Source organism: Synchiropus splendidus, chromosome 9 (genome assembly GCF_027744825.2).
Source record: "Synchiropus splendidus isolate RoL2022-P1 chromosome 9, RoL_Sspl_1.0, whole genome shotgun sequence".
Taxonomy (NCBI): Eukaryota; Metazoa; Chordata; class Actinopteri; order Syngnathiformes; family Callionymidae; genus Synchiropus; species Synchiropus splendidus.
The window spans coordinates 10,615,116-10,627,676 of NC_071342.1; the positions used below are offsets into that span (position 1 = coordinate 10,615,116).

At 43.1% G+C, this 12,561-nt stretch overlaps 1 protein-coding gene across 1 annotated transcript; it reads right to left on the reverse strand.

The window, feature by feature from the left end:
• Positions 1–470: 470 nt before the first annotated feature.
• adss2 (adenylosuccinate synthase 2) lies at positions 471–12,316 on the reverse strand. The gene is made up of 13 exons (XM_053875752.1): positions 12,047–12,316; positions 8,663–8,765; positions 8,196–8,264; positions 8,074–8,124; positions 7,924–7,990; positions 5,516–5,623; positions 5,247–5,328; positions 5,054–5,180; positions 3,112–3,266; positions 2,334–2,458; positions 2,169–2,266; positions 1,910–2,059; positions 471–1,642 (listed from the first exon to the last, which is right to left on the reverse strand). The coding sequence occupies exons 1-13, from the start codon at positions 12,239–12,241 to the stop codon at positions 1,590–1,592; spliced, it is 1,383 nt and encodes a 460-aa protein (XP_053731727.1). The 5' UTR covers positions 12,242–12,316; the 3' UTR covers positions 471–1,589.
• Between the last annotated feature and the right edge of the window lie 245 nt (positions 12,317–12,561).

The window sequence follows — 12,561 nt, forward strand, 5'->3', positions numbered from 1 at the left end:
CAGACAGGAAGGAGCGCTGACGGGAGTTCAGTTGGAGTCTATTTCGAACCATTTGTTGCTGCTGATCACTATCAGGAGCGCTATAGAACGTAGGGCAGGCAGCGATTCATTGTCGAATGTCGCCCTCGTGCGGCCAAGAGGTGACACCGTCCAACATATTTTTTTGGGGGGGAAAAAAAACTACTTTTATTAAATACTAACTATAAATGCAATTGCACTACGATTGTAAGTGTTACATTCGAGTATAGAGACTGGAACTACTGGAGTACAATCATAAATCATTCTTAATAATAAACCTCAGGAACGCCAACAGACCTCAATTTCAGAACCACAGGTAGACGAAAGAAAAGGAAGAAATTGTTGTCACCCAGTAAATAAAGAATACATTATTGCAGTTTTCTTTAGGAATGAAGTTTGACATCTTTACTGATATCAGCCACCTGTTCATTCAAGCATCAGACAGTGGAGTGACAAGCAGCAAGGGTTAGTGTCAGAGTAGAGCTGCAGGGTCACATGAGCAAAAAATGTTCTTCTGATGTCTAACACCAATGGATAACTGCAAGGTCAGATCAACAGGCCGCTTGAGTCTTTGAGATCATGAAAAGTTTCTCATTTAATAGACAAGGCCTGTGAAACATGATGATCCAAGACCCATCACCACTGAGAATGCACTCGACAGTTGACTGGCTGATGCAGCTCAGTGGAATGAACCTCAAAACAACACACGCAATTCTGCATGAGAGATAGATAGAGAAGAGAGAGACAGCTAGAGGAAGAGAACTAGAGAATAAGATGCTCCAGGTCAGATTCATTTTAATATGAAAGTTCAGGACAAACCTGTCATTTATTACAACAACATGCAAAAGAGGACAAATTTATACTTGGACGTGAAAATATCCTGTGTAAGACTTCCTGAAACAGATATCAGCACTTTCAATGGGATGTTTTCATAAAAACCTTTGACTGACAGACGAGGTCAGAGAGCAAGGGAACGGACAGACACACAGACAGACGACAGCAGGAAGCACGCTGGATTAAAGTGACGCCGACTTCTGGGAGCAAAGTGCATCATCACAGCGTTTGCTGAATCAAATACAGACTTGTAAAAGCACATGATTTGGCTGAACAACAAGGCAACAGACTGAACCCCAAACACCTGCCAGAAGGGGAAGAAACAAGAAACACAAGTAAAGACTTTAAAATATTCAAGATCCCTTTATGGTGTCAGGAGAAGCAGAAACAGTCCAAAGCATCTAAAGTGCGATGGTTCAAACTGGCACAGCGCTTTTAAAACAGCCTGGGTGATGAGGAACACACGGCTGACCCGCTGGACCTCCACCCTCTCACACACGCGCAGGTCTGCACGCACCAAACCCCCGTTTATTCTCTTAACAACCCGTCTGATTCTGGGCTTCGCTTCTAACCAGCCAAAAACGATAAGGAGGCAAAGATGAAAGAGTCAGTCTGAAAGATGAGAGTCTCTCTTTTAAACATCACAGGAGACGTCCACCCCCGACAGAGAGTGTGGAGACTGAGGGAAGTTTCTGAGATCAGCCGAGAGGATTCCTCATCACTCCTGTTTCTTCTCTTCAGAAGAGCTGGATCATGGACTCCCGGGACTTTCCCACTCCGATCCACTTGACTGAGGCAAGAAGACAACACATGGCGGTTAGTTGTAGTTACAATGGCAAGGTATTGTTCAGGAGAGTTTTTGACTAGTGATGGGTAGATGAGGTTTCATGAAACAGGACTGCAGGGTTGATGAAAGCTGTGAATTCTCCTCTTGGTGATTTCTGCCTACTGCAATACTTCATGAAGATTGTTGATCAACAACTAGTGCCTGCACAGTTGATCTGCACAATACTTCCAACTGTGGGGAAAAAAGTGAGTGTGTTTCTTGGGCACTCACTAGGCACTCCAACATGCTTCTCGATGAAGCGGACATAGTTCTGGGCGTTCTCCGGCAGCTCCTGGAAACTCCTTGCCGCTGAGGTGTTGCTCTTCCAGCCGGGGAGGGTCTCGTACACGACCTCCACGCGCTGCAGGACTTCCTGGTTGGCTGGGACCAGAAAATCCAGCAGTGAGTTTCCTCAACATTCGACAAACGTGTTCGAAACAAGTCAATAGTTCCAGTCAGGTGGACGGACCACAGATCTTCTGAAGCTCACCTGGGAAGTGAGGTATAAACTGGTCGTCGACTTTGTAGGCAACTCCCACTTTGATCTCAGGGAGAACGTCAAGTATGTCCAGTTTGGTGAGAGCGAGCCTTGAGGAGCACAGAAAGACAGAGTGAGTTCATCTGAAAGTATTCACAAACGGCAAAGCAAACGTACGCCGTAAAGCCGTTGATCATGTGTGCATAATTGATCAGCACCAGGTCCAGCCAACCGCAGCGCCTCTTCCTCCCCGTGGTCACACCCACTTCCTTGCCACGACTTTGGAGCAAATCACCGATCTCCTGAGGAGAGGAAAGTATTTCCTCAGAACAGAAACTCCAAAACAGAAAACATGAATTCAAACAGTCACACTCAGACCTAAATGATAACAGTCTCCATAAAGCTAAAATCAAGTCCATGGAGACCTAAAGTAGGCTAGTGTTGACACACATCAGGGAGAAATATAGACAATAAGGGGAAAAAAAAAAAAAAAAAACGTCTTCAGATTATTGTTTCGGTACAGTCATCCGTAACAGTTTAAATGAAAGAAAAACCCAAAACAGAACTGGACTTTTCCCATTACTATACACACGAAGAATTCCAAAACAACACACGAACAGCAAACAGAAATGATTTATTTACACAGAACTAGTTTAAGATAACTCTGTACGACTGTTGTTTGGGTGGGTCAATGCCCAGGAGCCTTTCGCTGGTGTGGGAGGACTTGTTGAAGCAGTACCTGAACTGAAACCATAGATTTACACAGAAAAATCATAGGCCATGAATGTGAATTTCATTTCAAGCAAACAGGTTCTGTTTGTTAAGGAGTTAGAGTGGCTTGGAGCGATGCATGTCAAACCCAGTAACAACCCAGTAAGCAAAAGGTTGAGGACATAAAAAGCAGCCAATAAGACACAGGACAATGACGGGGATGGAGGCTTGTGTTGGTTCTTACGTTGCTCTGTTCTGAGGGGAAAGCGCCGATGCCCACTCTGGTGGTGTAAGCCTTGACCACCCCATAAACCTCCCCGACGTTCTGTGGAGGCATTCCCAGGCCTGTGCACACCCCTCCTACTGTGCAGTTGGACGACGTGACAAACGGATACGTCCCTGCAGACAGAAAAACAAACACTGATCAGTGCTGGAAACGAAAATCAAGAGATCACGATGATGATTCCAGGAGACACTTAAACATAGCCATTATCGTTCCCACAACAAATGATTACATGCACACATTTCTAATCCGCGGCTGCTTGAACATCACTCAATGGTCGCAACAAAATTGACCACTAGATGGCAGCACAAACATCAAGTCGCCCAGCGCACCAGTGGAACTCAGGTCTCTGAAAAATTCCAAGTCAGAAATCGAACACATAATCCAAACACCTTCTGCTTTGTACTCTAGATTAAGAAGCACTGAACAGTTGTGCTTAAAGTTGCACTCTGTTAAAGGCACAGGAAAGTGATCCCCTGCGAAGACTCCATGACAACACTGACAACTCTGAGGTGCTGGTTCATCTAGTTTCACAACAAAGACAACGGTTGCATGTCAACAGTGCGCCTGTGTTTTTAAACAGACATGCATCGCAGCAACAAACACAGCTTTAGCGAGCATATGCTGTGTTGATCATGACACGGTCAAACGTGGCTGGATACACGACACTTCCAAACAATACACTGCTGAAAATCCACCTGCTGAGCCAAGAAATATAAAGGAGTGCACGCACAAGATCAACCTCTGAGTAGAACAAACACAATGAAGTGAAACTGAGACTGTTGCTGCAGCTGATTCCCAGTCCTTCAACACGCTGTTTGTCAAACCTCTCAAGGACATGGAGTCCTGGCACCAGCGTGGCTATCACAAGCTGCTGTTTGGACAATAACACAATCAAAGTGTGACTCCAATGAAAAAATGTCATCACTCAAAAACCCAGGAGGTCAAAAGGGTCACTGCGACACAGCAGAACACCCACACGACTCTGAGTCTGTCAGATATTATGAACACGTATGGATGTTCCTCTGATCGATTCCAGACTGTGAAGTCCGACTGAACTCACTGCCGTCACCGCCGCCAGCAGCACTTAACCACAGTTACGGAGAGGCTTAAATGGGTATAATATCAGTGGATAAGCCTGAGCTAACAGCTATGTTGACAGTTAGCATCGCACTAACCGTGGATGTCAGAGGACATTGATTTTAATAATGTCACACACGTCAGATTTTCACTGCTACACTGCCTGTTTTCACAGTGATGTAGCAAAGTGTCTCCAGTATATCTCCTCGGGAAGCCTGTGTGGTTGCCCTGCACTGATGATAATAACCAGAGCCAAACTTGGGAGCTACACTGAACACATCATTTTAGATCTCACGTTTCTATTGTAACTCAAATAAGACTGCTTAAACAGGATGAGCAGATATATTAAAGGAGTTACATAGACGTTTACTGAGGTTTTAAACTATTCACATGGACCAATAAAGACCTGGGTTTAAAAGAACTGGAGCCCTCTGTCAACTGTGTCATGGTTCAAGTGTCACAGGGTTAATTTATGTTCCTGATCAGACAGCACGACTCATTCCTGTTTCTCTGATGCTAAATCCACAGAACTTTTTGAACTGTAAATGACAGTTACTCAAATTCTCTTGTCATTTGTGCAACACAGTACACCGACCAAAGAGGTTTAAAAAGATCCTCTTTGATCCAGATTTGACTCTTCAAAAACTGACATCATTACAAAACAGTTTCAGTAGTCAGTAGTGTATCATAAATGGAATTGCTCTCATCTATTTCTCTTCCTTTTTTCCCCCCATTGACAATCGATGACAGAATCGTAATCCTCATTCCCCATCCCTATAAACCCATCTGCTTATCTACAGTAATATTAACCCCACACACTGACCAAAGTCAATATCCAGCAGCGCAGCATTAGCTCCTTCCACCAGAATCTTCTTTGGTGGACCGTGAAGGGCCTCATACATGTAGTGCACGCCGTCCCTCACCATGGGCTTGACTCTCGCCACGTAATCCTGGACACCATCACAGATCATTTCAGATCAGGTCATTCCCACGAGACGTAATCGCACGTTTCAGACCTTTAATTTGACCAGCTCTCCTTCGATGTCGATCTCCAGTGTGGGGTACATGGACTTGTACTGCTGGGCCAGAACTTTGTACCTGTGAAGAAGTGACCCTTCAATTTCAGTGTCATTCCAACCATGATGATTTATTTAGTACTGTAACACAACACAGTTAGTGGAAGACTCTTATTGTTAATGATGCAACTGATGAAGATTATTGGTTTCCATTAAAACGGTACACAAAGAAAGGAAACTTAAAATGATGGTTGGACTTTTCGACGGACCTTTCAGAGAACTGACTGAAGTCGGCCAGCAGGTCACATATCCTCAAGCCGCTGCGAGACGCCTTGGCAGAGTAGACCGGACCGATGCCTTTCTTCGTCGTCCCGAGGCTGCGAAAGAGACGATGACTTTATTGTCAAGGAACCACAGGCTGACGAAACGGCAACAACAAGGACGTGACAGTCATTGTTGATGTCGAGCTCACTCGACGATAAACCATCACACTCTGACATCCTGATTCTGCTTCGGTCACCGAAGCTGAACACTCGAGGATTATAGATACATAGATTTGAAACTAAGCCAGGAAGCAGTGTTTGCTGGAATACTTAACAAGATCGGGCTTCACTACCTTCACCTCTATAACCAAGGGCTGAAACAAGACATTAATGTTTAGGTGCAACAAAAAGCAAATATCAACGGAAACTTGTCTACACCAGCTTGTCTATCAGAAGAAGCAGGAAATCAACTCAGCTGTAACAGCAATCTGGTGAAAGCTTATAATGACAGGAGCATTAATGCACTGACATTCTTGGTCTGTCAGTAACACACACACACACAACCCCTCTCTCTCTCCTCTCACCCTGCTTGCGCTAGGCTTTGGGTTTGATCCACAAAAGAGGACTCAGCTTTGAGCAGGAATAAACAGGGATGGCCTTTGGCTAAATATTTCGGACGCTCTGCATGTTGGGCTCAACATTCTTCACACTGGCTTTATCACTGCTAAGTCTGGAGGCACATTAGTACTTAGTTGGTTTTAAAATAAGTCATTTTCTTCCTGACACTAATTCCACAATGCTGTTAATAACCTCATAAAACTGAAAATGTTCCAGCCAATCTCTAGCCTACAAAGTGAACAAAGGAGCCGATTTTGACCATAGCATATTATTAATCTAACCAGAAAGGTGCGTCCAAAGTGTTTTAGCAGCTTTTACTACACTTCAGTTTAACAAAGTATAGAGTGTCTAGAGTGTCAGAAAATCCATGTCACTGAAGCAAAGACGCTCCTCCAGACTTGCATATAAGTTACATCTATACTGAAACTGGAGTTTTATATCCGGTGCAAATATTGAATGAGCGACCTATCATGTTAATACAGGAGGCTGAATTCTAAGATAATAGAAACTGAATATTACTGATCGTCACCAGCAACACAAGCTCCCTTACAATCACAAAGAGGAAGAGGTGATCTTTAGAAAAATACACATTCAACTCCAGATAGTAACAGAGACGCACTTCTCAGCAGTGAAGTGACTTTGAAACCTGGCGAGTGGCACGAGTAACGTGTCTACTTGATCATGACACACGTTGACGTACTGAAAGGCAGTGACACTCATGTAGTTGCCAACTGCTGAGATTCAGGCCATTCAACCACATTCTGAGCAAGTAAAATCTCAAGTTTCAAAACAACATGCAACAATATACATAAGTATATATATATATATATATATATATATATATATATTTATAAGTGTTTAAAATGAACAAGACGACAAGCAGACTGGTTGTGTGTTCGGCACTCTGTTCGCATCATACGTCGACTAAACGCTAAGATAGCTGTGACTAATTGATGGTCAATACAAATGTAATTTAACACATATGTACTGTTGACAAATATTTATATTTACAACACTACATAACCAACCTGTACACATCCTACGTCGACAAGCTCACTAATCGTTAAGATAGTGGGTGACCAGTTGACTTATTAAAATAGTCGTTAGTTGCAGCACTACACTGATGAGACCAAAGTTTGGTCAAAACACCAAACCTGTTTTACTCCTTTTTAATCTCATTGTCTCTCCTCAACTCAAACAAAATAACACCACTTGCAAGACTGAAGATTTTCCTTATTGTACTACAGGACAAACAAGAGTTATGAGACACAACATGTACAAAAACAGATATACAATGTGACTACATTTGAAACAGGAACATGATGTCATTTTTCTCAGGGAAGTGTGTGTGTGTTGGCTTGTTTATACTGCCTTGTGGGGACCAATTCTTGACAAAACACTATCCTGGAGGGACCTTCTTCTGGTCCAAACCTCAATGTGAGGATGAAAATTTCAAAATAACGCAGCAACTATAATTGGGTTTCAGTTTGGTTCAGAGTCCTGGTTAAGGTGGGCCATGTGTTTTGGAGGGTTAAGTTAAGGGTGCGAGGCTGGGAAAGCATGAGGGGAATGAGAAACCTCAATGTCCCTACAGGGACAGCAATACAAATGTGTGTGAGAGTGTGTCTGGGTCAACTGGGTTTAAGTTTGATTCACAGTCCTGGTTAAGGTTTGTCATTTGTTTTAGATGGTTAGGTTTAGGGTCAGAGGTTGGACACTGCAATGAAAATGACCCCACAAAGTTAGTGGTATGTGCTGGCTGAAAGCCTTGCAACCATATCCGGGATGTCCCTTACTTCTTGCCTGCTTGCTCTTGCCTCAGCTGTTCCTGAACACCGTCGACAGCTTGGTGGAAGTCAAAGACTGCGGAGGAGGGAGAGAGGCAGACATGACAAACACCGACATGCACAGGTTGACACGCTCAGAAGTGGACTCTGAGGACTGACCTATATGAGCTCGATCTGAGATGATCAGTCTCTTGTCCCAGCCCTCCAAACCTGGAACGCAGAGTGAACATTAACATTTCTCTGTACAAACACCTTCGATCACAGACAGCTAGTTCACTCACTCTTTCCTTTACGAAGATTCTTTTCTGCCTCTTCAAAGAGCCCAGGAAGATGGATCACCACACCGTTGCCTGGGGTGAACCATTTTTAGATGGAAGACAACAAATTAAGAAAACCCATATTTATCTCAGAGGACTGCAGGGACATTGGACAAAACAGATTTCAATCTGATTTTCAGTTTGCCTTCACCATTTCAGGAGGCCAGTTTTTTTTTTAATTCATGCTCTCACTCTACCAGTGGATGAAAATAGTATGCAGATGCTTGCGACCACAAAAGCCAGAGGCGGGGTATAAACATTAGCTAATGAACTGACTGCCGATGAGGGAATGCCTGCCTGAAGTTTGGCTTCAAGTCAGACAGCTCATACTGGAGGCTGCCTCGCTTGCACTGCAGCAGATTAATAGTAAGAGCTCTAATCAGTTTTCAGGATGACTTTGAGTTGAACAATTTGATACATTTGTTACGCACCAATGAAGGCCGTGACTTTGGGGTTGATGATGCCACTGGGGAGGAGGTGGAAGTCATACTCCACTGAGTCTACGACGACAGTGTGTCCTGCGTTGTTGCCCCCCTGAAGAGAAAAGAGGATACATCAGCAGATGGCTACACAAGAAGGTTACACTTTAAGGTGTCCCAGAGGGGAAGAGGGAAACATTTTTTGTTGAAGCTGCAAAATTAAAAAAGGGAGATGAATGATTGAAGTTCTGTTCTTCAGGATTGATTGGGTTCTACTTTCATCATACTGCAAAGAAAACCAACCCAACCACCTATTGCAGTGTGACCAAGGGTTGAAGACAAACTTGCAATAGACCGTGCAATAGCTCTCCGTAGTAGCACGTTGAATTAAAACCCTCCATTTAAAAAGATGATATTTGAGCACCCAAAAAATAATGTGTACTGAAACGCCACACTGGCCAAGGTTTTTGCTGTTTGAATACACATTGAAAGTAGCAGGAAATTAAACAAGTAACTGTTCAAACTGGTGCAACAGTATGAAACTTGATAAGGGAAAAGAAACTCTTGGGGCGGAAAATGATTCAGCACAAGAAAAGGTATTTAGCAAGAAGCCCTCAAAACATGCTTCAGAACCAACAGTCTTATGACCACTGATTTTCCCACCATGCGCTTGTTATTTCGGGCCACAGCCTGGAAGCAGGTGACTGTAGAAACTAAATCTAAACTTTATTGGAACAATCATCCAGTCATTGATATTACAGACGGATGTCTGTTTCAGTGACCCCAATAATATAAAATATTTACCAGGCTCATAGCCAGGGGGCTGAAGATGCAGTGTTGAAAGCCATTTGTTGAAACAAATAGGCGCAGGGAGGAAGTTGCTTATAGTTTAATTCTTGATGCTTTAGGATGAGTTATGTTTGGTGCGTGATACATAACTAGGCAGCAGTGAATGCCTAGTTAGCCCCAAGAGATTTGTTTTGGTAGAAAACCACTCCCCCTAGCGCCCCTCAGGGCCACACCTCCCTCTCCACCTATAGGGCTGCGACTTCAATGATGTGTGAGCATGTGGATTGTAAGTCACACCAGTGCTGGCGTGGCTGGTTTTATAAAAAGATGAACACCATCTGCCATGACTCTTTAACACAGAGTGCACACACATGTAAAGAAGGTGCAGAGAGGTAATGTAGCCACGACTTGTTTATTTTTACACAAGTTTGGCCTTCAAGTCTGCAGGTGTCGAGAACTTATGTTACGTCAACGAGAGGGGGAGAAACAAAGCAGCCGTTTGGCATTCAGGAAGCATAAAATTCAAACATCTAGATTAAAAAACGACAATGTAATGAGCTTCAAAACAACCTGAGCTCCTGAGCACGAAGGAATGTTGAGTTCATTTGTATAGCAGAAGCACTGAGGAAATTCTCCAATCATTATTCACAGATTTTAAACTGGAGAGGTTCCAGGATTCAGACATATTTAATCCCAAACATAGTAATAAAGCATGATGGCATCGAACAAACATGTTTGCAGTATTAGCTGAGGTGCTTAAACTTAATCTGATAAATGCAAAGTTAGTAAATACTGTAGGCACTAAGATATTTTGCATAAGCTATGAGCATACAAACATAGGTACCAACACTGAAATGCACAGTTATACACAGACTTTTTAAAAGTTTTTTTATACTGCTGAAAAACTTGATGTCGATAGAATTCAGCTGTCATTTTTGTTTTAAGAGATAAATATCTAGAACGAAAGAAAAGATTTAAAAAAAAAACGTTCCTCCTCAGATTCAAGAACTGAAACAAGCAAAGGTCACATTTCATAAATAAACTGAACCCAAACTTGGTCCCAACCTATACATTTAAAGCTTGTCTTTCACGGAAGCGACAGCTGGACATCAGACAGGTGGCTAATCATGTTTATTTTTGAGCACATCCTCAGCAGGTCTGCGGTGATACGATGGCAAGAGAATGGGCCTCCACACATCCAGCAGTCGAACCAAGGAGAGGACAAACATAGCTTAATAGTCATAACCAAAGTGATTGATATTGTAATTAGATAACAGTCATTATAAAGGAATAAACTTTTGAGTAAGATTACAAGGACAACTGCTGTGACAGTTTGCAAATATATACCATATTGTTGAGCAATAAATGAAGAAGTCAGTCACACACGCACACCTTTAAACTACGGCGGGTTTGCAAACCTTGTATTATGGACAGGGAAAACTATATTCATTCATTCTATACATGCATAAATACGTGAAAGAATTATTTTTCCAGCAAATAAAAATAAAACAAACGTTTGTAAAAAGTTGTGTAGGTTTATATTGAGAGGATTTTTTTAAATATCCATTGGGTCTCTGCACTAAGACCTTACTTTTTTTTTTAAATCAGTCACAAGAGATTGATCAATAATGTAGAAATAAGCATAAATGAATAGATAACTACTTCCACCGAATGTTAAATAAAAGTTTATTTTACCCCAAAACGTTGAGCTTTGCAACATGGAATTTGTGAAAGCATTTGTGAAATAATCCACCTCAAGTTTGTGTCAACACAAGAACAAAATACTAAATACAAGTATTTCAAAACACCATTTTCAAAGTGAGTTGATCATCGTAGCATGGCTTACGTTAGCTTGCAAGTTGCTCTAAATGAAGTGTTTTGTATCTTATTTTGTAGGGAAGAAACCATTGACATTAAAATATAAGACAAAAGCAATGACATGCAGTAAACGCGTTTTTAATGGGGTGTAAATAAGACCATTTAGTACGTATATCGACTCTTCTTTCGACGAAACAAAAGCACAATAGTTATGTTGCTAGATATAATCTAGAATCTTAGAAACGTGTAGTCATACTGTGGTAAAAAATAAACCGCTTTTTATCTTACTCTTCCATTGTCCCTGACGACTTTGAAGCGCAATTGAAAGTAAATGGAACCACGTGACAAAAAAAACTATACTTCTGTCATACGTTGATTCATTGGTGACATTTTTTAATAAGAAGGGCGAGACTTCAGAGCCTAATAACTTTGCGTGATACAGCACGTGACACGAGTGCATGATATTTGAGGCAATGGTGACCAGCACTTGAGTGTGATCCGAACAGGAACCGTGACAAACTGGGCCGAGGGTGAGTCCAGCCACTGGTTGCTCTTCCCGGCGCAGCAGCTCCAGTCGCCGGCTGACATGTGCGCGCGACAGGGCACCAGCCGCACCGACTGCACCAGAAGCTAAAGCGGCTAGCCGCCATTCAAGGTGACTTTAGCAGAACAAGACACGATTTAGCACGCTAGAGTTGGTTAGTGAGCGATAAACTCACGCCACTGGCCGTTTTGGCGCCATTATGTTTCCGGTTAGAAGCTCCAACGGCTGTGGAAGCTCCGACATACCTGACATCTGCACACCATGTCCGCGTTCTGAGCCAGCAGGTCCACAACTTTCCCCTTCCCTTCGTCGCCCCACTGCGCTCCCAGGACCACCGTCACTTTGTTCCCCACCGAGGGTCTGGGCGGCGGCATCGTGACCGGGGTGTCGCTGCTGTTGAGCGGCGGCGTAGCCTCCAGGTCCCCGCTTCTTTCTGACATGTCTTCTCGCTCCCTGCTGGTTTACTGAGCCGCGCGCGAGCCAGTTAGGACGGCACCGCGCCGTCACAAAGATCGCCAGCGGGACAGGAGGTTTTACTCCACAACCCCATTGGGCTCATGACGCGCTGTGACAAAGATAGCGGAAAGAAACAGAGCGCTCACTCCTGAATTGAGAGAATACGGTTTCCGGGATGCTGTGCACATGCGCATAATTTATGTACAACTCAAAGGACTCGTTGCTAATGTTGTTGATAGAAAACTCATTTGTAATTATTTATTATTGCTAATGATTTTTTTTTAAAATAAACTAACCCAGCTGA